This window comes from Hirundo rustica, chromosome W (assembly GCF_015227805.2).
Source record: "Hirundo rustica isolate bHirRus1 chromosome W, bHirRus1.pri.v3, whole genome shotgun sequence".
NCBI lineage: Eukaryota > Metazoa > Chordata > Aves > Passeriformes > Hirundinidae > Hirundo > Hirundo rustica.
Window position 1 is genome coordinate 19,419,469 of NC_053487.1, and position 27,514 is coordinate 19,446,982.

At 44.5% G+C, this 27,514-nt stretch overlaps 2 protein-coding genes across 2 annotated transcripts in view; one reads left to right on the plus strand and one right to left on the minus strand.

The window, feature by feature from the left end:
• Nucleotides 1-27,514, plus strand: part of LOC120764805 (uncharacterized) — a 195,059-nt gene that overhangs the window by 11,624 nt on the left and 155,921 nt on the right. The gene's annotated exons all lie outside the window — the stretch shown is intronic.
• Nucleotides 4,798-26,021, minus strand: APOOL (apolipoprotein O like). The gene is given in 12 exon segments (XM_040089112.1): nt 4,798-5,115; nt 10,925-10,937; nt 11,826-11,853; nt 15,687-15,793; nt 17,377-17,463; nt 17,823-17,914; nt 18,265-18,334; nt 18,337-18,368; nt 18,521-18,575; nt 19,636-19,755; nt 20,290-20,394; nt 25,969-26,021. Coding segments are annotated over 12 exon segments (828 nt in total). The 5' UTR covers nt 25,981-26,021; the 3' UTR covers nt 4,798-5,008.

Consider the following 27,514-nt stretch of genomic DNA (forward strand, 5'->3'; position numbering starts at 1 on the left):
TGAGTTGGTTTCTGTTTTCAGTGCCCACTTGGGTAACAGCAAATAAACCCAGTGCCAGCAGACCTGAACAGCTGAGAGCTTTGTATTCCACAGCACACCCATTTCCTCCTCTTGTCCGAGTTTCTGGAACTCAACTGAATCAAGTGCCAAATTATGCATTCTATAATGACATCCAGGCTCATTTAATTTCTTTGAAGAGAGACATATAAGTAAACCAAAGTTACTGACCAAAATTAGTGGTGGAAGATGGAACTGCTCATGATATTTAATCTTAATTCATTTCAGATCTGGTTCAAGATGGCTGTGGAGACCAGTCTCTCCTCCTATAGCATAGCAGGGGTCCTGAGAGTGACACAAACTAAGCACAAGCTATGCATTCCCCAAACACTGGTATCAGGACTGCTACAAATAAAGCCCAGAAAAGGTTACCAAGGCTTGAAGCCATGACAGGCTCAGTTTACACCTATTCCCTGGTCACAGCAATGGATTTTCTTTCAGTTGTTGCAGCAAAATCTATCTCCTATGTCTGTAAACAAAAGGACAAAGGATTAACTGCACCTTGAACAAGGGTGTTTGCCCACAGTGAACACAGGGTTTCACTGGGGTTTGTTCTCTGGCTCTGGTCCACAACAAAAGCATATCAGGGGCAGGAAGAAAGATACACTGACTTCTAGGATGGCTTCAATTACAGCCTTTCTTGGCTGCAGCTTGCCATCAGCACATAGATGAGCTTGGCTTCTGGGAATCCCACATTTTAAAATAAAAAACACACATAATCCAGTGCCTACTGATTGTCCTTTTTAAAAAGTATTGGCTTCATAGGACCCCACTTCCTTTTTGGATTTAAAATATGTTTTCAGCATTTCACTGAAATACTCCAAACTTTCACAAGATAACAACACTGCTGCACTCCAATACCTTTCTAGTATTTCCCAAGCTGTTCAATAATCACAGTGACAATCTGCCATTAAAACAGCCCCATTACTCATTCACACAATTTTCCTTCTTTTGAGTAATTCACTCTTTAGGTTACATCTTGGATTACATAATTTATGACCCTTGCTTGGCAAATTACTTTATTTGGAAGACCGGCACAGTCACATTGAGACAAACACATTTACCACCTGCTTCCTTCTTGAACAGTGTCACTCCTCCAGCATGGATAAAAGCTTTAGTTTTTCCAAGTCCTGAACTACACCATTCTTTAGAAAAAAATACCAAGAGAAGAAAATGGGAGCACTTCTCAAAATGTAGGTCACTGAGCATTGATCTGTCCTGTTACTTCAGTGATTTCTTCCAGGAGTGTTTCAGTACTTCAGGGGTGAAGTTTTCCCCCCAACATTAATAAACTAAGTGTGACTTATTCATTAGAAATGAACTCTTAAAAAGTACTTAAAAGGGAAGGAATTGACAATTTTCCTACAGATGAAAACAGCAGACAAAAATTAAACTTACTTTTTAAATAAAAAGTATCTTATCACCCTTTATTTCCAGGTGCTTCACAGTGATATGACAAAATAAAGTATCACAATCAGTTTTATGTAAATAAAAATATCAACAAGTTCCAATTCTCTCTATATTGAATGCAATCAACCATAAATAAAAAACATGCATTAAATCTATTTCTGTATTGTAAAATACCATGTGACCCCATTCTTTAAGACACTGAATTTTTCACAAATATATAACTTATATAAAAATTACAATATATATATTCTTACTTTTATGATGTTACTGTATTATTGCATTGTGAAATAAACTTAAGTGACTCTTAAGGATACATTTGAGAGGCATTTCAAAGTGTTTCACTATAAATTAATAAAACCATGTCTCACAATAAAATTTTCCCATGTTTTATGTTAATTTTTCACTGTAACAGATTTGTCTATTGGGTCTGAAATCTTCAAGAGCCCAAGTCAGGCACATGGTTATCCAGGACTCACAAGCATGGCATCATGTAGGTCTGAATTTGTTTTTTTAAAGCCATTGCATAGCACCTTTACTAGAAATTACTAATACAGACATGTGGCTACAGCTCCTTGCAGTCAGCTGTAAAGCATTATATAACCCCTAGAGGTTCAGATGTCTGAACTGAAAGCAGAGAATACACTCAGCCAGAATACAAAACTTTCCATACTTTTCTCCCACTTTGGCTGCAGTTAGGGAAGAGTTGTCTTTAGCTGTACCTGTTTCACAAACAAAACCTTCTAATTTTAACCCCACTGTGTAGAGATAGTAAACAAAAACTGGTGATAAAAATGAAACAGAAAATTACCCTGCCTAGAGGAGAAAGAGAAATCTCAGCTGATGAAAAAACTAAATTTAGAAAGTGACAATAACCTCAGCAGCAGCATCACCACCAACTGGTGTGGGTTGGAAGGGACCTTACAGACCATTTTCTTCCACCCCTGCCATGGGCAGGGACATCTTCCACTAGCCCAGGTTGCTCCAAGCCCCATCCAACCTGGCCCTGGACACTTCCAGGGATGCGGCAGCCACCTGGCAAACCCTGAGCTGGAATAATTCTGTGCTGCTCACACCTCTCACCTACCAAAAAATCACACAGCACAGGGACTCCATTCTGTGAGCTACAGAACTGCATCCCTCATCCTGTTTGTTCATCACAGTGGGCAGGAACACTCATTTTAAATTATGTGCCAGAAGATGTTTAACTTCGAGGTTCAGTTCTATCCCAGCGTTGCCCTAAGGAGCAATTTGAGACTGAAATCCAGCCCCAGGACAGCTTTGTGTACCAGGGCCATGCACAGCATGAGCAGGATCAGGGGCTGCAATGAAGGGCTTTGCAGGGAACACCTGACTCCTGCCTGCCCAACCAAAGGGCCAGTGGACATTTACAGACCAGACACCCCCTCCTGTATCATTAGATCTGAGTGGAAATGCCCTCAAAACCTGGGAAGTCCCGGGGCAGTTTTTGGCACCAGGAAGAGGCAGTGTCCCAAGGCCTACTCTCCTGGGAAGGGCAGATGTGCTGGTTCCATAACAGCAATCCAAGGCAGCTCCTCTCTCTGCTCCCATGACACCAATTCCTGGGCAGAGTTTTTCATTATGTCCTGAAAAATCTCACCACAGTAAACTCCTGCAAAATCCAAGCAAATCTGCATCATCTTACATTTCCTGTTGACTTGTTGTGGTAGCACATCACTCAAAGTTAGAATTTAACAATTTAGGAGTAGAGCAGATGGCTTTTCCTTTATGTTTTTATCCATATTATCAAAGGAAGACAGATAATACAATTTCTGGCATTAGTCATGCACTTGAAAATGATAATTTCTTCACAATTTTCACTTATGTCTTCATCTGTTTCCCTGGAAATGGTATATGAAGCCCAGCCATCTAACTTTTCTACTCCTCTTGCTGTGATGAAACACTAAATGTGTCATGTCCAGGAGCTCTATGAAGACTGATTTAATATCCTCTGATTGCTGCCTGAATTCTGACAATTGCCTGGGCCTTTAAGAGATGATTAAAGAAACAAAACACACTAAATCCTGTCAGCTGTCCCAGACAAGTTTAACTAATAGAATTCTTCTTTTAAACTTCACATTTTTTTACTTCACCTTGCACTGGACTCTGTGTAACAAAGACCAATACTTCACCTGAAATTTGGATTTTAAAATATCAATTTGTTTCTGACCCATCCTAAAAGCTTTTCTCCTTTTGCTCATTTACCATTTGTGCCTTCTGCACATTCCATCCTGCAGCATCTCCTCACAATTTTGCTGATCCCACAGGGACACCAGGAATTCTGCCTGTATTTCACTGGTCATTTGCCCTTGCATTAGCAGCCTTGGAGAAGGAATCAGGTTGTGAAATTTCTTGTTCTGGTGAGCAGGAGCAAATATTCCATCACATCCCAGTGCTGAGAACAGCAGCATTTCAGGCTTTAGCCTTCCATCCACACTATCTGTTCATATGGTTTCTCTTGCTTCCCCCTCAATTTTACAGCAAAGTCCATATTTTCATCAATTGAAAGGTAACAGAATGAAGAGAAATGAAGGATGAACAGAAGTACAGGGATATACACCATGATAAAAGCAGTGTTTGAAAGTTTCATCTTAGGAAACAATTTCTAATATCATTCTTACAGAAAAACACAGAATTTCACAGAAATCCTACCAAAATCAATGAGATATTGCATACAAACTTGTGGGATGAAAATGTTGGCTGCCTACTACTGCATTTTTACTGTTTGTCAGCAGTTTAAACCTTGAAACTACAGATTTCCAACTTCCTAAACACTTCTAATGGATTTTATATGAATTCAGTATCAGTTTCACAGATTAAGCAATTTAAACACAGTTCTTCCAAGTATTAAAAGTAGGTGAAAGCTGATGCATAGTTTAGAAAGGATGTTTAGAGATCAGTTGTGTGTTTTTGTCCAACTTCAGACACATTTGAACACAGCAGAGGTGTGCAGGACAAGGAGTTGTTTCCATTAACCTTTGTGAAAGAGACAAACAGTACCAAATTATTTTGTAAGGAAAAAAAGTGACTCTTTTACACAAGCTTTAAAGCCAATGATGTTCACATGATACAACCACAGAGATTTTAAGGATACTCAGACCAGCAGGAACTTCCAGAGCTGAAAGATAAAAGACAAAGAAGCCTCTGCAAACCCCATCCCTCACATTCTTCATTCAGATCAATGAACATCTGAGCCAAAGCAGAGATACGTTTGCATTTTGAAATATCCTTTGTGAAGTGACATTTATTAGCAAGTTTGGCACAGAGAAACCTCACTGGGAGAAGACACTGACAAATCTTGTTTTCTGTCTCACTAATGACACTGAGTGAATTCCCACTGCTTATAAGGAGTCAGGAACAAAATAAGCACTAAACAGAATCATGTAAGTCAATAATACAAATTGGAGATAAGAAAATATCTGATGAAATTATACTTCACAGAGTACATATTATAAAGATTATTCCTTCCCTTCTTCTCTCCCCCTTATCTGTAACATTTTGCAATCACTAAAGCAGACTTGGCTTAGCTCCTGGTGCTGTACATGTCTACATCTTCTGGGCTGGACTGACCATGGTCCACAAGTTTTGGATGAGGCTTAAATTTTGATATCTTCCCTGTTCCTGTTAGAGATAGTAAAGAAATATGGTTAAAAAGTATGCATATACTTGAGCTGTAAGGAAATAAAGCTTAGTGATACATTTTGAGAATTTCTGTATTACCAAACACTTAGAAAAGATCAAAATCTGTCTGTTCTAGTTCAAAGTGTGTTAAGAAGTGATATAGGAGGATGAGGGCATGTTGGAATGCTGAGTGCAGCAGTGGTTGGAAAGCAGGACCTCTTCTCACTCTCCAACACCACTTCCTAACCCAGCAGAGTGAGAGAAGAAATTGTGATGCTTTGCCCAACACATGGAAAGGAAGGGAAAGTTTGAGGCATGGAAAAAAATCTCCAGCATTTCTTGCCCCAGTGCTCCCAGGAGCAGAGCTGGCTCCTAAAACCAAACCTGCCAGATCTCCCCAAAGCCAGATGGCAAGAATTCCAAATGAAGACAAACACTCCTATTTAGTTTCACTTCATAACTTCCAAAACCCATGAACTGAGTTTAGTAAAACACTGAACCCTCCCACTTGCTGGGGGACAGTGTACAGGCTGACATATTTAATGATACTGCAATTCCAGAGGATCCAGGGGAATATAAAGGCAGCTTTTCTGGGGCTGTGTCTCCTGTTCCTGATCTGCTTCTTTTCCAGCTACAAGGGATGTTACATTCTCGTGAAAGCTTTGACCCATTTGGACTGAGAAAATAAATATCTCTGGCAACACAGATTCATTTAGGGTATGGATATTTTTGGCTGTATTAGGGACATGAACTAATTCCCCCTATGAAAGCAAAGACAGATCTATAAACACAAACCCAATAGACACTTTGGCCTGGAGCAAGTGTAAAAACAGATCAAAGCATTCCACAAATGTCACCCTGGTTTTTCTGAGTTTTTTAAAGCCTTTTGATTGTTCATAAGATGGAGTCAGACTTTTTAGCTTCTGTACAATATTGGTAGCAGTTTTTGCCTTTTCTCATACATGTAACATAAACAAATCCTTTGTTTTTCATTCTCTGTCCTTTGTTTGCATATTTCTAACCTGAAAACAATTGTAACTGACAGTTGGTCTGGCCATTCGGCTGTGAGGTGATAACTCCAGAAGCCAATCCACAGCCAGACCACAAATGTATAAAAAGTAAGAAATAAACAGGCAGAGGGGCTCTCAGCCTTGGCTCAGCCTTGGGCTCTCTCAGAGGAACATCTCTGCCCTGCAAATCTCTTATCTCCGTGTGGTTGCTTTGCGTGTCGCGATCACAAGTGGTGACCCTTCGACGTGTGAGAGAAACAGTCTGGTGAGGTTTTCCTTCCCCTCTTTCCCTGTTGTGTGCCTGCCATGCAGGACGGTCTGGTGTTGGAGCTTTGGGGGGACCTCTTGGAGCGGAAACACGCTGAGGTCTCCCGGGAGGGGCTTCAGCGTCTGTTCGCGTGGGGCAGAGAGCGTGGGTTCTTTCCCACGCCAGATGCTGTGCTCAGTCGGGAGGTGTGGTTCCTCCTGGGGGAATGTCTGATGGAGGCCCTTGAAACAGAATATGATGAGGAGGTTGCACGCTTGTTGCTTCAGTGGAAGTTATTTGAGAGGGCTGTGTTGAGGTCGACCCCCCCCAGCTCGCAGACCTCACGGGCTGGCTCCCCCGTTTCGAAGCAGGACGGGGGGCTGGAGGGGGGCGGGGTCATTATATCAGACCCAGAATTATTGTCTGAGTCCGAACTTCAGCTCCCTTGTGAGACGGACTCAGCCCCTCCCTCCCCGGTCGCTGCGCCGGGTGGTTTTTCCCTCTCGGGCTCCGGCGCTGCTCTCCGAGGGGGGGGGCGGGGCACGTCCCGAGCCCGTTGGCGCTGCTCGGGCAGCAGGGGGGCGGGACCCCAGCGAGCCCGGGGCTGGTCCCGCCTGTCCCCGCGCCGTGGAGCCGCCGGAGAGGGGCGGGGCCGCCTCCCCTCCATGCCTTTCCGGCCTTGGTGGGGGGGGACAGCCCGGGGGTGCGGCCCCCACTGTCGTTTGACCGGGATTCGGTCACTGTGTGGTGTCCGTGCTGCGGCACATCCATCACCTATCCGATTGAGCCGGGTGAAGCGGCGCACCCCGCCCTGCCACCCGGGCCGGGGCCGGAGGGGGGTGCGTTGGCCGCTTCTGTCCCCGCGCCGCCTGTTGAGGGAGCGCGGGGTGTGGACGCCGCCGGAGGCAAGGTCCTGGTCGGTTCTTCGATGGACACCGCCTCAGCGGGCAGCCTGACGGCTCTGCTCTGCTCGGGGGTGGCGGTGCCTGCAGGCCTCCACCCCCCCGATGGGACTCTTCTCGGGGAGGTCCCGGACCCTCCGCTCCCCAAGCCAGCCCCGTGGGCTGCGGCGGGGGGTGGTGCTCGCGGGGCAGGGAGAGACTCCGGCGCTGCCAGCTCTGATGGGCTGCCGGCGGGGGCCGGCGTGACCCCCGCGGTGGCCAAGGTGCTGTCGCCGTCTCTGCCTGAATGCAGCCCGAGCTTCCCAACTGCGCCGGGATGTGTGCCTGCCGCGGAGCCTTTTGACAGGTCTCCGGCGGCTGGGGCCGCGGCGCTGCTGGCGGGCCCCAGCCCCGCCGCGGATGCGGCGGGCCCGGCAGGAGCGGCTGGCCCAACCCCGCCTCCGCTTCCCGCTGTGAGCGTTACGGCGGCTGCGGGCGCCGGGGTGTTTGCGTTCAGCGTGAACGGGGACACGGCCGGAATGCGGCCAGTCTTTGACAAGAGTAAAGGGCCCCACGCTGTTGACTCTTCCTCCACAGCCTGGTGGACGCTCCCCCCCGTCAGGTGACCGTACGCCCGAAAGACCGCGGGCGATTCTGGGGGGGAGGTGAAAGCTAAGGTTGAAGGACTGAGTGATGATGCTGATGCTGGTGCTGGACCTGCAGTGTCTGGTGTTCAGCCAGTCCCCAGCCGAGTGCCTGCCTCTGACCCTGTGGGGCCCACAGGGCAGGATATGGCAGGTGCTGCTGTTTCATCTGAGGGTCTTCAGGCCTTCCCTGTCCTTCAGGGTACTACTCATAACACCTATCAACCCTTGACTTGGCAGGCCTTGACAGAGCTGCGTGATGCAGTCAGGAAGTATGGTCTGGGCTCAGCTGAGGTGATACAGGTTCTCTGTTATTTTAATGACAGTCTTTTGACGCCCTTTGACATTCGGAGCTTGGCTCGGGCCCTTTTCCCACCGGTTGAATATGACTTCTTTGAGCATAAATGGACTCAGCTGGCAGTCAGAGCAGTGTAACGGAATACGACACTGGGTCCAGGAGATCCTAGGCGTACGGTTAATACTGATATGCTACTGTGAACAGGCAATTATGCCAGGGCCGACGGGCAGGTTGGTTTTGAGCCCTTGGTCCAGGAGCAGTGCCAGCAGACAGGCATGGCAGCCCTGGTTCAGACTTTACAGCTGGCTACTCCTCAGGAATCCTTTGTAACAGTCATCCAGGGAGTTGATGAGCCCTTCCTGCGCTTTGCAGGACGGCTGACTGCTGCGGTTGAGAAGCAGGTGAGTGATCCTGCGGCAAGGGAGCTCATGCTTCAGGTCCTTGCTCAAAGCAACTGCAATGCTGTTTCCAAGAGAATAATTGAGGTGCTTCCTGGGGAACCATCCATGTCGGAGATGGTTGAGGCCTGTGCAAAGGTATCCCCTTCCAGCCAACAGATGGTTGCCGTAGCTACGGCTGTACAGCCAGCTGTGGCTACGGTTGTCCAACTGACGGTGGCTACGGCGGTCCAGCCAGCCGTGCCTACAGCCATGCAGCTGGCTGTAGCTGCTGCTGTGCAGCCTGCTTGGATCGTTCCCCAGTGGGTGCACCAGCAGCAATGGGGTGCTCGGGCCAGGAAGAAACAGGGCAGAAAGCTACAGAAGCCTACGGCTGTCTTGTTTTATTGTGCACGATGTGGAAGGCCGAATCACGCTGCGGACGCGTGTAAGGCAATGGTGCACGTGAATGGTCATTCGTTGGTCAGTTCGGGAAACGCAACGCGGAGCACGAAGGCGAGACGCGTGCCGACATAAATGTCTCTGCCTCAGCCCCAACCAATGGAGATCTGCTCAGCAGGCTTGCAGCCAGCACCCGTGGTTCAGCAGGTGTTGATGTCTGCACAGCCGAGTCTGTCGTGATTGATTCGGACAAAATACACAAGGTTCCCCTGGATGCCTTTGGTCCCTTGGGTGATGGCATGAGCGCCTTCCCAATGGGGAGGTCCAGTGCCACCATTCAGGGTATCATGGTGCACCTGGGACTGATTGATGCGGATTTTTCGGGACAGATTCACGCAATGGTCTCCACACCCACCCCCCCTCTGACTATCCCAAAAGGCACACAAATTGCTCAACTTGTTCCTTTTAAGTCTTCTGTTTCCAGGACCGAGGACCGGTCACAAGGTGACAGTGGCTTTGGCTCTACTGGGCCACCTCAAGTGCACTGGACTGCTGTCCTGACCAAAGACCATCCTGAGACGCTGTGTACCGTGTCCATGGCTGGTGCCATGCCATCGGAGATTCACCTTCGTGGCCTCCTAGATACCGGGGCTGACGTGAGAATTCTCTCCCTGACTGCTTGGCCCCCGCAGTGGCCTTTGACCCTGGCAAAGACATCGATCTAGGGCTTAGGAGGAACAAAGCAATGCTATGTGAGCCAGAATCCCATGGCCATCACGAACCCGGAGGGACAGACGGCCATAATTTGGCCTCATGTTACTGAGATTGCTCGGAACCTCTGGGGGAGGGATGTTTTGGCCGCGTGGGGGGGGGGGCGACTGGGGACGGATTTTTGATTGGGGCCTCTGTGATGAAGGGCACAGAGTGTCCCACGCCTCCTTTACGGTGGCTGGTGGACAGACCCATCTGGGAGAACCAGTGGCCCCTCCCTCATGACAAGCTAGTTGCCCTTCGTGAACTTGAACAGGAGCAGTTGGATCAGGGGCATCTGGAACCATCTACCAGTCCCTGGAATACTCCTGTCTTTTGTATCAAAAAGAAGTCTGGGAAATGGAGGTTGCTACAAGACCTCCGAAAGATCAATGCCGTGATGGAAGGCATGGGGACATTGCAGGCTGGTATGCCATCACCTACCATGCTTCCTGCGGACTGGCCGGTCCTCATTGTGGATCTGAAGGATTGTTTTTTTACGATCCTTCTGCATCCCGATGACAGACCAAAATTTGCCTTCATGGTACCAACAATAAATAATGCCGAGCCTGCACTGCGATATCAATGGAAAGTTTTGCCTCAGGGCATGCAAAATTCTCCAGTGCTATGCCAATGGTATGTAGCCCGTGCCTTGTCTGGAGTTCGCAAGCAGTTTCCTGATGCTCACGTCTATCATTATATGGACGACATTTTGGTGGCTACGCCCACCCAGGAAGAGCTGCTGAGGCTACAGCCTCAGTTGTTGAATGTTCTGCATTCACATGGACTGCAGGTGGCTCCGGAAAAGGTACAACAACAACCTCCCTGGAAATATTTGGGAGTCAAAATTCTGGAACGGACAATCCATCACCAGGAGGTGCAATTTGTGCAATCGGTGAAGACACTGAATGATGCTCAAAAGCTGGTAGGTGTTATCACTTGGTTACGTCCTTACTTGGGACTGACCACAGCACAACTGTCTCCCTTGTTTGAATTGTTGAAAGGAGACACTGATTTAAAGTCACCTTGTGAATTGACCCCTGAGGCACGAAATGTGCTGGAGGAGGTTCAGCAAGCTGTTTCGGCTTGCCAGGTGTACCACATTGAACCTTCCATTGATGTCACTGTGTTCATCACCACTCCTGATTTACATCCTACAGGTATCATTGGCCGATGGAATGATGATTGGACTGATCCTCTGCACGTCTTGGAGTGGGTCTTCCTGCCTCATCAGCCGCATAAGACGGCGACAGCGCTGTTTGAATTGATTGCGCGCTTGATAATCAAGTGCCGACAACGCTGTTTGCAATTGATGGGTGCAGATCCCTCAAAGATCACACTCCCGGTTCAGAGGGAGGAATTTGATTGGAGCTATGCGAACAATGTTTCGCTGCAAAGTGCTCTTGAGGGCTTTTCAGGGCAGATCACTTATCATCTGCCTAGCCACAAGCTATTGCAAGTGGCCAAAAATACTCAATTTTCTCTGCGACCCAAAAATAGCCAAGAGCCAGTGCAAGGTCCCACCATCTTCACTGGCGGTTCGGGCAAAACAGGAAAAGCCATTGTTACCTGGCAGGATGGATCTGAGTGGCAGGTTTTGGAAAGCCATGAGGATGGGTCAGCCCAACTGGTTGAACTAAGGGCTGCTGTCATGGCATTTGAGAAATTTTCCCAGGAACCTTTCAATTTGATCAGGGATTCCGCCTATGTTGCCGACATCGCACAGTGATTGGGTTATTCAGTTTTGAAGGAGGTCAGTAACCCTGCCTTGTTTAATTTACTGAAGGCCCTGTGGTGTGCAATTCAGGCCAGAGTTCATCCATACTACGTTCTGCATGTATGGAGTCACACTAACTTGCCAGGGTTTGTAGCGGAAGGTAACGCAAGGGCTGTGTGGTGGTTTCAGGCAGATTTTGGGAGAAATCCTCCCAAGGGGCCCCCCTCCCCTCTCCCAACCGGTTCGGGAAAAAGACTTCCTCAGAGAGAAGTGGAAAAAACCTGTTTATTAAACAGGCAAAGCACTCCCAGCACAATACCCGATGACAAGAGCTTCGTGCCGGTTACGGAGGGATAACAAACTTAAAGAAAGTCTCCTCTTGAGGATCATCACTGTGCTCCACCGCTCCGTCTCCGCTGGCGTTGGGAGAAAAGGAGATGTGCAGGGCTGGTCTTGGTGGGGTGGGTCCCCTGTGGAGGCCCCCGGTGCTTCCCCAGGTCCTTAGTCTGGAGAGGTTGGAACAGTTCCGAGGAGAGGGCAAAAAGCAAAAAGGAAGGAAAAAAAAAGAAAAAAAAAAAGAAAAAGAAAAAAAGGCAAAAAGCTTCAGCTATTCTACAGCGTCTAACTATGCTAGCACTAAACTAACTAACTGCCGGGGAAAAAAAACAACAGAGCTTCTTTCATCTTGCCGTGTTCCAACTCCCCCGCTTCAAGGTCACTCTGATGAGCAGAGTTTTCCTGGGGAAAAACAAACCACGCTTGCCCTCCCCCCTGCACCCAACAGACGATTGGGGGTACACAGTCACCCCAGGACAGGTTGACAAGTTGGCCAACCCAGCATGGGTAGCTCCTCAGCCTGACGTGCTCGCGCAGGCCAAGGCATCGCATGGGTTTTTCCACCAAAATGCGCATACGCTGCAGAAGCAGTTCCAACTGATGGCCACTGAGGCTCGTGAGATTGTTGAGTCATGTGACGACTGTCACGCCCTTGGTGCGCCATTGCCGGCAGGGGTTAATCCCAGAGGCCTTAAAGCCTTGGAGCTTTGGCAGACCGATGTCACCCAGGTCACCGAGTTTGGCCGGCTCAAGTATGCGCATGTCACGGTGGACATGTTCTCCTCTGCGATGTGGGCTTCTGCTCACACAGGAGAGAAAGCCCGCAATGTCATTGCCCACTGGAGGCAGGCCTTTGCTGTTCCTGGCATACCTTCTGCTGTGAAGACTGACAATGGTCCTGCTTATGCCTCACAGAAGGTACGGCAGTTCCTACAGTCGTGGGGTGTGTCACATAACTTTGGCATCCCTCATTCTCCGACAGGACAGGCGATTGTAGAACTGTGTCTGGTTCCGTTCCCGCTCCGGGCGGGAGCTGACCTCCGGCTAGCTCTGGTCAGCACAGCCACAGAAGTTCCCAGTTCGGATAGGCACGCAGGTTATCTTTACCTGCTGGTCGGCTTCTCAGCAGCAGCTGGACCTAATAGTGTCGTGACAGCAATGGCAGTAAGAAGAAAAGGATGGCTCTCAGCTTTGCAGGTTAAAGATGTTTATTCAGGCCCAGCTGCGGGAAGTCCGCAGCTGGTCCAAACCTCAGGCCAGGGGGGCCAGCAAGCGAGAGAGGAGAGCAGAGCAGAGAGTTTGAATCTCCCTCCTCCACCTTATAAGTGGGGGAGGGGTTCCAGGGAGGATACAACAAGACAACAAATCAGGGGATTCAGGGGGTAACAAGGTGTGCCCACCCCCAAGCCTTGGACCACTAAAATCCAGAGCCAAAGGAATTCCCTCCAGTCTACCTATCACCTGAAGCCCTCTCCCTGAGATTTCGCAACCTGGGAGGGCTCCTGGAGTGATAGACAGGCTGCCCCCAAGTGAGGGGGGGGCAGAGGGGATGGACAAAGATAGGTGGGGGGTGAGATGATTGACACAAATCACCTTATTATACAGAAAACACAAAAGGGTTACAGATTTGGGGATACAGTGAAATGAACCATAACATAAATTTCTTATAAAAACCTAACAAAACACTTCTTGCATCGCCACATAGAATGCACTCACGGTACACTCAAGCGTGTTCTTCAAAAACAAAAACGGGGAATGCAGGGTGAAACCCCGCACAGTCGGTTGGCAAAGGCTTTGTACACCATCAATCCCCTTACGGTGCCACAGAACTCAAATAATCCTGTCATTTTGAACCATCATCTCTCGTTGCAGGCTTCGGACGGTGAGCAACAGCCTCGAGCGAAGGTACGGGTCCGAAATTTAGTCACCAAGCAATGGGAAGGACCCTATGACCTAATCGCTATGGGGCGAGGGTATGCGTGTGTGTCCACGGACACTGGGACACGCTGGCTACCTTCAAAGTGTGTCCGTCCTGACCTGCGACCACAGAGGCAGAATTCAGCTGACAGGCAAGGTGGAAGCCGTGATCAACTTGAAAGTCACCAAGTGGATGAATCCTCGAGTGATCACTCTGATGATTCCTCCAGACAGTGATTGAACTTGTATATATTCCCTTTGTAAATTTGTTCATTTTTCTTTTTCTGTTTTTCTTTTTTTGTTAAGTTAAAAGGGTGAGATGTCACCCTGGTTTTTCTGAGTTTTTTAAAGCCTTCTGATTGTTCATAAGATGGAGTCAGACTTTTTATCTTCTGTACAATATTAGTAGCAGTTTTTGCCTTTTCTCATACATGTAACATAAACAAATCCTTTGTTTTTCATTCTCTGTCCTTTGTTTGCATATTTCTAACCTGAAAACAATTGTAACTGACAGTTGGTGTCAGTTTTAATTTCAAACCGGGCAGAAACACTAATTAATGTAGTGGTTTTACGTTCACTAGATTTTGGTCTTGGTACTTACTCTTTTTGTGAGAGAGAGACTAGGAGAAAAATAAAGCAGGCTCAACCTTAAAATTAACAAATAGTTTATTAACATACACTAAAAGAATAGAAAAAGAGAAAGTTGGGAAAAAACTAAAATGGAATGAAACTTCAGAAACACTTTTCCCTCCCCTTACAAACTGTTTACTTTCTTACAAAACAACATAAAGTGACAAAACTTGTAATTTTCAGTCAGTTTCACTATCTGATAATAGTCTTTTATCAATTTATTAGCGGAAGAGTATCTTTTAGAGTCATGGATCCCACTGACAACTTAGAACAGTTCTCTTGTGGGTTTTAAACTGTCACAAAAACAACCGCCCGGAGAAACCTGCCTTTGTGACCCTCCCAGGAGCAGTTTCCCAAGCTGCTTATGGGTCATGGGTCTTAGACTTTTGCATACTGGGGTGTCACCTTTTAAAGATGAATAACTCCAAAGCAAAGGATTCTTCACCTCAAGGTACAGAGATATCTTCTCACTTCTTCACTGGCACAGGGGGCTTCTCATCTTTATCTCTGTTCAAGCATCTTATAGGATATTACTTAGTTCATCACAAACACCTTTGCTTAAATCTACACACAAATTAAAACAATCATCTCCCCAAATGCATATCTTTCCCATGATTTAAAGGAATGATCTAAATATAGAGTTCATTTCCATGGCTCAAGTAAGAATAGAACAACCAACTCTTCAACCCTCTGTCTTAATATTCTTTTTACTCTTGCTACTGACTTCATGCTGTTGTTCTTTATGTACATTCTGTCCTTTCTTACTCTCTCAGAGAAGGGCTGAGCTCTGGAAGCTTCATGTTGCTAGAGTTAAATCTGCTCGGAGTCTTTGTCTCTCCTTCTGTAGCTCCTGGTGTTAGATGTTCAAGGCCGAGCTGATGAGGGAGGAAGAACTCATGCAGAAACATTAGAGATTGGAGCACTCAGGCGGTCTAGAATTACAAAAAAACCAGGCAGGATCATAAATGCCTTCTCAGCCACCCCTCAGTGTAAATCAGGGTGGCTTCGGCCCAAATGGTGCCCATAGCTCTTATCAGGGCCCAGCAGAGGTCCCTCCCTGTTCTAAAGAAGTCTGAAGAAAGTAGCTGTTACAAAACAGCAACCTCTCCTTCCCCCCCCTTCACCCAGGAGCCGATGGAATCCAGCCAGGCCTCAGGCCAGCTCCCCCCAAAAGGGGGGAGCAGCAGGCCCAGCTCGATGTTACCTGTCTCTCTCTGGCCAAAGGAAGAAGAAAAAAAGGACCCACCTACAGGAAATCCATGGGGTTTTATATGGTACTTCCCAAAGTTGCAGCTAACAATTTCAGTGGTCAGAATAGATGTCAATATTCTAACTAACTCTCTGATAGGTCCCTGTCTCTCCTAAAGCAATTCTGTTCTGTTAAATGATCATGACTCAACAGCAGACTCAGATTTGGTACTAGAAATTCCCTTCTTTTTCTTATCTTCTTGCATAATTGGTTTTGACTCTTGCTGCAGCTGTGAATCAAACATTAATAAAAGAAAGCACATGGGTATATGCTTAATACATTATTGCAAAATAAAGCTTTCAAGTCCAGGAGCTTATGTTTTATGAAATTATTTTCAGATATGACATCATACAATGATATTCAACTAGTCAGCTGCACACAAGGGACACAGTTGAAAAAGTAAAATGCATGAAACCCCACAGATCAGATAGATTAAATTCATGTAGAAGGGAATTTGTCATGAGTATAGACTTTGGACTGAAGCTGTGGTTTTACCTGAGACCCTCCAAGAACTTCACAAGTTCATTTCCAGGTGAGGAGTCTTTAGCCTTACACAAGACTGAAATAGCCCTGAGTGTTTACAGAATACTTACTACCCATAGTTAGCAGAAGATGGAAAGATAAATCATGGTTACACCCTAGTAATGAGAAATAATATGTCTTGGGAAGAGGCTTCACTCGGGAAAAAAAATGAAGTTAATAAAAGTGTCTGTACCACATCAATTCTTGTTTTGCTATCAGTTTAATGACAGTTATCTGAATCTAATTTTTGAAACTCAGAATTCCACTTGTGCTTCTTAGAGGAAACAAAAGGTGAGGACTGCATGCCAATGAGCACTGTAAATTTAAAGCAAAATACTTCTACATGTTAATGTAACTGAGAAACTGAAATTTTCTTTGAAAAGAGCAATGAAAAATTTCTGTGCAAAGCCGCAATTTCATTTGGGAAGTGCTACTTTCATCAAGGTTTTATAAATTTCCACTTGAGAAAAAACCCTTTTGGATTGGATAAAACCCACATTTAATTCTGGGATTACTAACCCAAATTCCATATGTCATTTACAGAAGGTTCATATTGCCCTCTGCTCTCTGTTGGCAAGGCCTCAGCTGTTTACTATGTCCTATTTTGACCACTTCACTTAAAAACCAGAAAGAACACAAATCACACACAAAATCCCCTAAAAACAGAAAAAGCAGAGAAACTAGAGGAAATTCTGAGAACAAGAATTATGTCAGAGATAGAAAGCCTGCTTTGAAAGACAAGGTTATAGTGGGGAAGAGAATGTCAAAAACCCTGATAACTTTTCCATATGTAGTAGGTCAATATAAAGAGGTTACTGACCATTTATTCACTATGGCTGCAATGAGGACAGGACAAAGAGAAGAAATAAATCAGACATGGATAATTCATATCACAGGGTAAATTAACCAGACTTCCTGCAAGGGTTGTAGAAGAGTAACCAGTCATACCTACTGTAATTCTGAGTGTCTTTAGTCTAAATTCAGGGCCTGCTTAAGACCAAAGCTTGAATCAAAATGGATCCTTTATGCCAAGATAAAAAAGGAGCTCTGAGAGAAACTCATTCTTCTCTTGTGCACCCTGCATGCATTGTGGGACTACAGAGGGGATCTCAATATCTACTGGTGTGAAAGGTGTGAAAACAATTAAACACTGAAGTGAAAAAAAGATCAGACTGGGGTTTGTGCCTTGCTTAACGCCATCAGTAAACCCTGAACAGTATCAGCAGAAGAGTCCACAACTTTCTAAGCTCCCTATCCATGTGTGAGTTATCATTACTTCCCAACTCCTACCTTGGTGACAGTTTCCTTGTCTGCCCACCGTGACCTCACAGCCTCATAGGTCTGATGACTTGCACAAAGTAACTTTTTCCCTGTTACCTGTTTTTTTTTAGAAAGACATAATTTAACAACAGCTTTTAAAATACAAAGACAGACTACTCAAATGAAATTAATCATGTCTGCATGAGAACATGCCTGATCCCATACTAAGGCATCTACTTTTCAAGATCTAGTGCATATTTCCCTTACATCAAGAAAATTGTAAATAATGTTTAAATTGGTATTAGTAATCCACAGGAAACATTTCCATGCTAAATCCACCTACTCCAAATGAAATCAAAGCCTGATCAGCAAACAGTGTGCTGGCATTGTTGGCACAATAGATGGAGCACCAGGTTAAAAGATCCAAACTTGTCCCACTATGGTGGAAATGACCACAGATAAAACCAGAAACTTACCTGAGCAATGACCACTGACTGAGCTGGGTAACAAACAGAATATCCTACAGCAGTAAGTCCCAATGGATGAGCAATTTTCTTAAATCTAGAACCTGTACAAAGCCAAATACTTTGAATAATTAGAGAAAAATGAAACACAAACTAAGTAGTTGTAGCAATTAAATGCAGGAGACATTGATATTCTGAAAGAGAAATAACCCCAAACTAGGTTTTCTAATATTATGAAGAATGAGAAGAAGAATGGTATCATTAGTCTGTCTAGTTCTGCTCTATCAGCTCTCAGCCAGCTTCCAACAGCAATCAATAATGTCCCTTCATTTACCAGGATGATTTATTTCAGTTGCACAGGCTTTTGCCAATGTTTCAGAAGAGTATTCTGACCACTAGAACTGTTACATGCTCCATACCCCACAGACCAATAATGAAAACAAGCAAACTCTACCTTTTCTTGCCAGCACTACACCAGCCAGGCCTGACACCGTAATTACAGCGGCTTTGGGAAGAAATTCGGGGTGGGGGGGGGGTTGTTCGGGTAAACATAAGCATCTAAGAATTGGAAAAAAAAAAGACAAAAACAAGCAGGGCAATTCAGTATCAGTCATTTTATTTTATTTCCCACTTAAGAGATAAAGGTGAAAAAATTTGATTTTACTGAGAGTTTATATAGATGAAATGAGACAGATGTGTGACTTGCCTACCTTTTCCAAACTGAACTGAATCCATTATTCCATTTTTAACAAAGACATAGGCACTCTACAAGGAGAGAAAAAAAAAAATCAGAAAGTAAAATCTCAGCAAAAGTAGCTGTTCACATATATCTCAGCACAATGAGACAAAGAAATACTGTGTAACTTTAAAAAACCCAAACTAGATCAGTGACATTCTAGAAAGGCTGTGCAGAGATCTATCATCTTTGTGATAAACATATTTATATTTTTAAAACTTACATTGACAATTAATGAAAAAAAAATCTCACTAATGTAAGTTCACTTTCAAAATTGACATCTCAAGAACTGTAGAGTAGGAAAACACCCGGACGCCAACTGTATAAGAAAATTCAATTATAAAATACACTCTTCTCTTCCCTAGAGACTTTCCCAGGAAAACTGAAAGAGCAACACCAAATTTGTATCACCAGAGGTCACTGCTACTCAGTGTCAGGAACTCAGAATGATTAATGGCATGAAAAAGTTTGGTACAGATTGATAACAAGAGTATTTCGGTCATGCAGTCACTGACAACATTTTCACAGACCAATGGAATCACAATTTACAGAAAATACATTTTGAAGACATTTTAATTTTTTTTTTCAACTATTAGGGTCTACATTTTTTTGCAAAAAGCAAAACACAAGAACAAAATCTCCTCCTGCCAACAGCCAGGGTGAAGCTGCTGTTTCCCAGCAGGTCCAAAAGCAGTGACAGGCACCACAGTTCCCTCTCCACCTGGAACATGCAGCAACAGAGCTGGAAGGTGTTTCTGATGACTCATGAGGAACAGCCTGCTGCAACAGATAATGGGATGCATTCTGTTTGTCTTTTTTTTGTCAGGTACTGCCCTCTGGAAGCAGCTCTTTCTCGGTGGACTGCACCTGGAATTTCAGACTCCAAAACACCCTCAAGTTCCGCCAGCAAGAATTTACCGACATAACTCCTGCTGTAGAAGGAGGGCTCATTTTTCCATCCAAAATTATCTTATGCTAAGACAAAGAACTGTAAAAAAAACCCTCCAGGGGGAAGTAACCTGTTTTTTCAGTGGTTTAGTGTAGCGTTGAGAGGAACTGCAGGAAACATTGGGTGCAGTCACCCCTTACCTGGCACCACCCAAAATAGCGGCTGGTCGTCCTTCGCACTGCCGAGAGCTGCTGCTGCAGGAGCCCAGGCTGCTCCTCGATGTACTTGGACTTCAGAGGGGGTGCACTGTAAATGGGGAGCTGCAAACAAAGGCACAGCTGAACAGCAGGGGCAGAGCTCTCTGTTCGCATTAGCTGCTGCATTTGAAGGGAGTTTTTCAAGCATGCAAACCCTCAGTGTTCCCATTACGGCAAACAAAGCCTCTACGTGGAATTATGAACTTTTAGAGTTCCTAACTGACTCTACTCAAGTGGGACTTCACTCTTTAGAAATGAAAACTGAAACAATTGTGTAGGTTCTAGGAAGTAGAATTACTAATTAGAAGATGGATGTGTGTATTACTAGAAATTGCACATTAGAAAAGGACTCATCAGTAAATATTCTATTTTCACCATTTTTGAAATACTGTAATAATGAAAATGAGATAGAACTTTACTAATTTAGTATTGTAACACTTCATGTTTTATTTGAGCAATAGTGGTCAGTTATTTATTATCACATATTACTTTGCTATGTATTTTAGTTACTGGGTAATATAATTCAATGGACAGAGCTGCTATGCTGCAGAATTTCCTAGTATTATTTTAAAGACCAAAAAAGAGGAAGATTCATACCTTATCTGGCTTCACCAGCTGATTTTTGGATTCCTTTTTTGTTGCTGCATATACAGTAATATATACAAATGGCAGCCCAGAAGAAACAGCTGCCAGCTTTGCCACCTGGGACAGAGAGATGTAAAAATGAAGTCTTAATGCTGAAATTAAAAATTCTCTTGGGATTGATCAAATATGGGATTAAACAAGTCACTTTTAAAACCTTTTTTAAGCATTATGCCTTTTAGAAATGTCTTCTGACTTACACAAAGATTTTCTCAAATTATAATGGTAAATAAAAGGTTAAAGATCCCTGACAACAGTTTTATGTCTAAAATACCAGGAATAACTTTGTGTTCAAAGCCATACTGATGCTTCCATCACCTGTTAGGGTAAATTCAGTTGTAATTTACTCAGCATGCAGGAACTCCATTTTTGAAGAATTATTAAAGAAAAACTATTTTAAACATATCGTAATTCAGATTGCTCATTTCCATACAGCATGTTACCAGAACAAGACACCAATTTTCAGTAGGCACTAGAAGGAAAAATGAATTTGAAAGTGACAGCATGAAAAAGTTGTATTGTTCACTTAAATATATATATATATATATATATATATATATATATTTAAAAGTCACAATGGATTCTGTGCTCAATGTAAAAGAGAAAGCTATACAGGGAATGATCAAAGTGGTCCAGCTCCTGACTGACAGTAATTGTTTTACTTTTGGGTGCCTGCAGACAAACACATGAATGTTTAAAGATCCAAGGAAACAGCTGTACTGGCTAACATTTACACTGGCACAGTTATCCCAAGAGGGCTTCACTCTTTTTCTACTGAAATCACAAAGAACCAGAGTGAAAGAAAAAGCAACATCACCTTGACTACACTAAAGAGGCTTCACTGCATGGAGCTGTTTATCTTGTTCCTTATCTAATCACCAGGTGCACTAAAAAGACTTCAATTAGCTAAGTTATTTCTAGTATTAATTTATGGAAATTATTTTATTAAAAGTTACTTATGAGGCATTATGTATTTGTCTTGGTTTGAAAAGACAGGTGTCTGCTAAGGAGAGGCAGGCCTCTCCAGGAAATGAGGAATTCAAATCCTTCTCTCCATGTTATTATATTTTGGAAGATTAAAAAAAAACCAAAACTTTTCAGTCAGAGCTATGGGGAAAAGGAATAACAGTCCTTTACTAGTAAATATAACAGGACAGACAAAAAAAAATCAACAGCAATTATAACAATAGTAGAACAGAACCAAGAACCCCGAGGGCAAACGGTGGAAGCTCCGGCGCTGATGGCTGGAAGCTGGGCGTGGCGGACTGTCCTCCGCAGGCAGCGGGGTGTCCTCGGCAGGCAGAGTTGGCAGTGCCGGAGAAGCCGCAGCGGCGGGACCCGGGCTCACCCAAAATCCAGCAGGACAGCGAAGAAAACTCCAAATTCCTGGGTGCTCCAACAGATGGTAGAATTCCCAGGGCCAGACCCCTCCGTTACCCATGGACTCCAGCAGCCAGCAGTGGCCCGATCGGTGCTCCCCCCGGAAGAAGAGAGCCGCGAGACCCCCCCACCCTCAGCTCTCTCCGGGAGCTTTTCTCCCTCCTCCAAACTAAGTTATCAGTTCTTTTGTCCAGGTTAAGCACTCAGCATTTAGTCTCCTAGCAACTTGGGAGGGGGAAAAAATTCTACAGTAAACTTAACCCTCAACAGTATTAAACGAGGAAAATCAAATATTGTTTAGCTATAGAAACCAAAAAGTATTTTAACTATGAAAACTACAGAAGTTACTGAGAATTAAGAAATGGCACTAGGAAACACGAGGAAAGAAGCACAGAGAAAAACACCTGCAACAAGCTGCAGCGGTGAAACACCCTGGAATTACATGTTCAGCCAGTAGAATGACTCCAGAACATCAGCTGATAACTGACTTACAAATAAATAAAAATCTTGTTGAAGAATTCAGGAAATTGCTGCAGCTACAAAAGCCATGAAGCCAGGTGACATTTCTAGAGATGAATTCTGCACAGACAGAGAGCTAAACACCACCAGAAGGAAAGGTCAAAGGTCAGTATTAAAATATTCCCTGTAACACCACTGCCAAGTTCCTGACCTGCAGCACTGACAACCTGAAGGATTGTTTTTCCCCAAGCATAAAAAGCACACCAAAGTCAAACAGACATGGCAATATTTTTGATGAGAAGCCCAAACAGCAATTATTTGCTGAAGAAATGCATTATATGCTTTCTAGCAGAAAATTGTTACAGCTTGTTGAGGGTTAGGTTTCCTGTAGAATTTTTCCCCCCCCATAAGTTGCTAGGAGACTAAATACTGATAGTTAAAGGGTGCTCAACCCAGACAAAGGAAGTTGATCACTTAGTTTTGGGGGAGGGAAACAGCTCCTGGGAGCAGAGGGTGGTGGGCTCACTGCTCTCGGTTTTCTGGGGAGGACGGTCGGGCGACTGGTAGCTGTGTGGAGTCCACGGTTAACGGAGGAGTCTGGTCCTGGGAATTCTATCATCTGTTGGAGCGCCCAGGAATTCCGAGTTTCTTCGCTGCCCTGCTGGATTTTGGGTGAGCCCGGGTCCAGCCGCTGCAGGTTCTCCGGCACTGCTCACTTCGCCTGCCAGGACACCCCCCTGCCTGCCGAGGACAAATCCACCGCTTCCAGCTTCCAGCCATCAGCGCCAGAGTTTCCACCGTTTGCCCTCGGGGTTCTTGGTTCTGTTTTACTATTATTATAATTGCTGTTGTTGTTTGTCTGTCCTGTTATATTTACTAGTAAAGGACTGTTATTCCTTTTCCCCATAGCTCTGACTGAAAAGTTTTTTTTTAATCTTCCAAATTATAATAACACGGAGGGAAGGATTTAATTCCTCATTCCTAGAGAGGCCTGCCTCTCCTTAGCAGACACCTGTCTTTTAAAACCGAGACACAGCTACACCTCTTAATAGTAGAACTGGAGTAAGACCAATCAAAATATAATAATAAAACTGTCAAATGTACCTGGATAATTTTGGCTTTAAGTCTTTGCATTTCAAACAATCTGTTTCAAAGTGTTGGAAGCTTATCAATGATCAAAAATACAGATTCTATTAAAAAAAAAGTTAAAAAGCTACATCACTACAAAGAATTCACTACCTTCCACTCAAAAGATGCAGAATACAAACTAAACCATAATAAAACCATAGTTAATTTATGCTAATCTCCAAGTCATTGTTTCCCACTGAAATTACAAATTCTGTGTGCTTGCTTCAAGAATTGGAGCACGAGTCAGGAAACATGCCCTGAAGGCAGGAACTGCCTCAAAACACATGGAATCAGAGGAGTGGAGTATATGCAAAAATCTGATGCATGGATTTATGAAACAAAATATATGAGTTCTCTATCACAAAATGGGAATCTACTAGTCAGGTTAAAATAAGATTAAAATTTAGCAGTGTTAGGAAAATTAATCCACGAACACCAGAGGTTTATGTCCAAAAAGGAGACAGAGGAGTCCTTTTACTTTATTCGAATAAAGGGAGAGGCCATGGGGCATTTCCCCTGGGGTCTCTCAGTTTTTCGGAGGACACAGCCTCCTTTTTATCCTAATTTCCCAGCCGCATTTCCCTCTCTCTTTCCCCATTGGCTGAGGTACTTGATAGGTACAGATTTCCCGAAATGCCTAAGACCTCAGATTCCCCTTTTAATGTATAACCCCCCGCTAATTTTTAATTTTTATGGGATTTATGGGTTTTCCCCATTGTTGCTTTCATCTTTCAATATTCAATTTCATTTACAAACAAACCTACAGTTTGTTTGTAAAGGCAAGTATCTTCTTTTCCATTCATCAATCAGTAGAATCCTTCCCATTGTTTCTCTTATCTCTCAGTGCTAGTTTTATCTACTAGCAGACTCAGGGCTTGTTTGTAAAGACAAATCTCATTCTTCTCAGCAGCTACCTCATATTTTCCATGAAAAAATGTTAATTAAAGAATAGTCATAGGTTTATGATTTTCTCCTACCAATCAGATGTCTCGAGGTGGATCACAAAACTCTCTCAGATCCTTTTGGTTTATTTTTCCCAGAAGTTACGAGACATTACGATTGCCAGAAGCTTATCGGCCAAACCTAGTATCCTAATTCAGGTATGTATTTATAAATCTCTGGTGACAACCACCAAAAACCCCCATACAAGTGGAAGAGATCCTTCCGCTTCACCTCAACTCACTGACTGATACTCCACGGATTTGGTTTTAATCTTGGTCTGCCAGATGGTGACCCACAGAGAGTAAAATTTTAAGCAGAATAAAAGTCTTATTAATAAATCTTTCATAATAAATATTAAAGAACACACATGAAATAAAGTCACTTCACTAAAGGTACTGAATCATTCAGATTTATGTACTGAGCCAAACTACTTCAAGATCACCCAGCCAGACAACAAAGCCAAAGACAGTTTCTTTTGCCACAACAAACTAAAGTAAAATGCTTTATTTTAATTTCTCTGTCTGTCCTCGTTGGCATCATCCTTTTCTTTGCAGATACATACACATTTTAAATGCTTTAAAAGAGCCAATATGAAGATTCATGTGAGAGCAACCTGTTTATTGATACAACTGAACACTGGAAAACCTGTCTAAATATTTGAGGAAGCTTAGATCTTCACATGCACGTTTTTCTGTTTAAAGACTGTTGTAGTGCATTAATTTGGTTTACATTGTATTTCATTTTTATATTGGGTTTTGTAATGTTTCTTCTGTTCCTTTGGAAAATGTATCACATGGTTTGTCCCTGCTCTGCCCTGCCCATCCTCCCACACTGGAATGTAACCCAACTCTGTTCCACTCCCACCTTGTCCCTGATTGGATAGTGGCTTGTCCCTGCCTCTAGCCCCTTCCCCCCTGGGTAAAAGCCCTAGGAGGAGGAGGGGAGCCCTCTTTTGCACCGGGACAGGGATGGGGACTGGGACCAGGACCGGACTGGGCTCTGGACTCTGCAGGGGCAGGACTCCAAAATAAAGCCCTGATCCCCCCCGGACAAAGAGCAGACTCTTTTCTTTTGCCATCGACGGATGCCTGCTCTCTCTAAAGAACCAAAGTTTACCTCTGGGTAGCTTTAAGGCCCTGGGAAGGAAGATTCCTTCTGAAGTGGTTTCTCTCTCGAGCTAAATGGAGCACGGGCTCCGAAGGAGAGAGAGAGCCGCTACAAAAGACACTGTATTATTCCTACAACTAGAGATATTTTAGATACTTGTAACCCTGTTAGCTCATAACAACATGATTTTAACAGCCCTGCTTTAGTGATGTACAGCACTACTAGCACTTTATCATGTTACTACCAAACTATCATCTTGATATTCCTCGAGTTGAAGGTGTTTTGGGGGCTGCGAATACACGGAGAACCAGAAGAGAAACATTGCCTTTATTCCCTCTTGCACAATTTAACCACCTCCCGAACCAGCTCTTTCCCCCTCAAGTCCCACACCACCACAAAGACCTCCCACTGCCCCACTCCTCCACCTGGCCCCGGCTTCTGCGGCACCCGGGGCTCCTTCCCCCCAGCACCGGCGGAGCTGCAGGCGGGCCGGGCGCTCCGAGCCGGCCGCAGCCGCCGCAGCTGTTCCGAGCCCACGGAAGAGCGGGAGCAGAGCCTGAGGGGCAGCAGAGCCGCGGGGCCGGGGCAGCGCCGGCCTGAGGGCGGGCGGACACTCACCTTGGCCGCCATATTGGACAGCGCCGCGTACGGCGCGCGGGAAGGGCCGCGCCGGGCGGGGCCGAGGGGCCGGGGCGGGACCGCGCTCGGACCGGGCGGGATCGCCCTCAGCCAGCATTGCCCCAGAGTGCATGGATGATCCCCCTCAGCCGGGGAAGGGATCGTGCCCAGATCGGGGGGGATCGCGCTCAGCCGGGCTCTCCTTCAGATCGACAGCGATGCCCCTCAGCCCACATCGCACTCAGCCTGGATCACCCTCAGAACGCACAAAACCCCCCATAAACACAATCTAAGTGCATATAATTTGTCTATTGAAGTCCAAATTTACAACTGAACTTTCCCTCCCCCACCAAAAAAAAAAAAAAAAAAAAAAAAGCTTTGTTTGAATTTAGGAAGAAAAAATGTTTGTTTTTCTTTTCTTTTCTTTTTTTTTTTTTAATAATGTACAGACTATATATCTTAAATAAATTAATCTTTGAAAAACGAGCAATATGTTCCTTTTTTTAATGTTGCAGTGCAACTTACACGTCTGTGCAATGTACCATGAGGTATATGCCCAGTGAGCAACACACAGTGAAGTTTTGCATTCATAAATTTTCATTGTAGACACAAAAAGTTAACCAGTTATTAATCTGCAATAGAAAACACAGCCGGTTACAGTAATTCACACAGAACTCATCTGGAAAGAGGGAAAAAAGAAACCTAATGTTCATTGCCTATAGAAACTATTGGATCGTCTCTCAACATAGACAAGTATAAAATTAAAAATACTGTTGTGATACTGAAGAAATACTGTTATTCAGGGGTTGAAACCTCATTTGACCTGTATTAGTCTAGAATCATTGATTTTCTCTCTGTAGCATCCATGAGCTGAGGGATTTACTGCGGTACCGATGGAGCATCTGCTCGTCAAAGCACTAAGCACAATGGGCATTATAGAAAAGTTGCAGAATGCTCAAAAATTTACAGCTCCAGCCTTTTCTCTGGCATGGACAGGTGGTTTTCCATTGCCTCTCAGTTCATCTCCCAGCTGATTAGAAAAACAAGGCTAAAACATGGAAGATTACTCATATTTGAAGCTTGACACTTCAAACTTCTCAAGATGGCTCTAAAATAGATATTTTTCTTAATGACAGAAAACATATTTATTTAAGAAAGAATCATCCACAATATAACTTTGTGATAAATAACAGTTCTGCCTTTAATGCATATATACATACTGCTTGTAAACAAAAATGCCCACAGGTCATGGCGTCTCCATGATTTTTATACAAGGTGCTATAGATTTTTTTTTTTATTATTTTGTTATTGAAAACAGTCCTAGTGAAAGTTTGGTTTATAACCTCTTATTGCTACAGAAACGGCAAGAATGTTTATATTTACAAAGAAACAAAGACCATGGAGACCCCATAGCATTATTTGCCAAAGATTTGAAGTTGGTGGGGTTTGCAAAATACACATTGTCAGTACGTTGGACAGGTTGAACACCAGAAGTACGATACTCCAGTGCTTTGGTATTTCAGCCCCTGAATATACAGACATTACT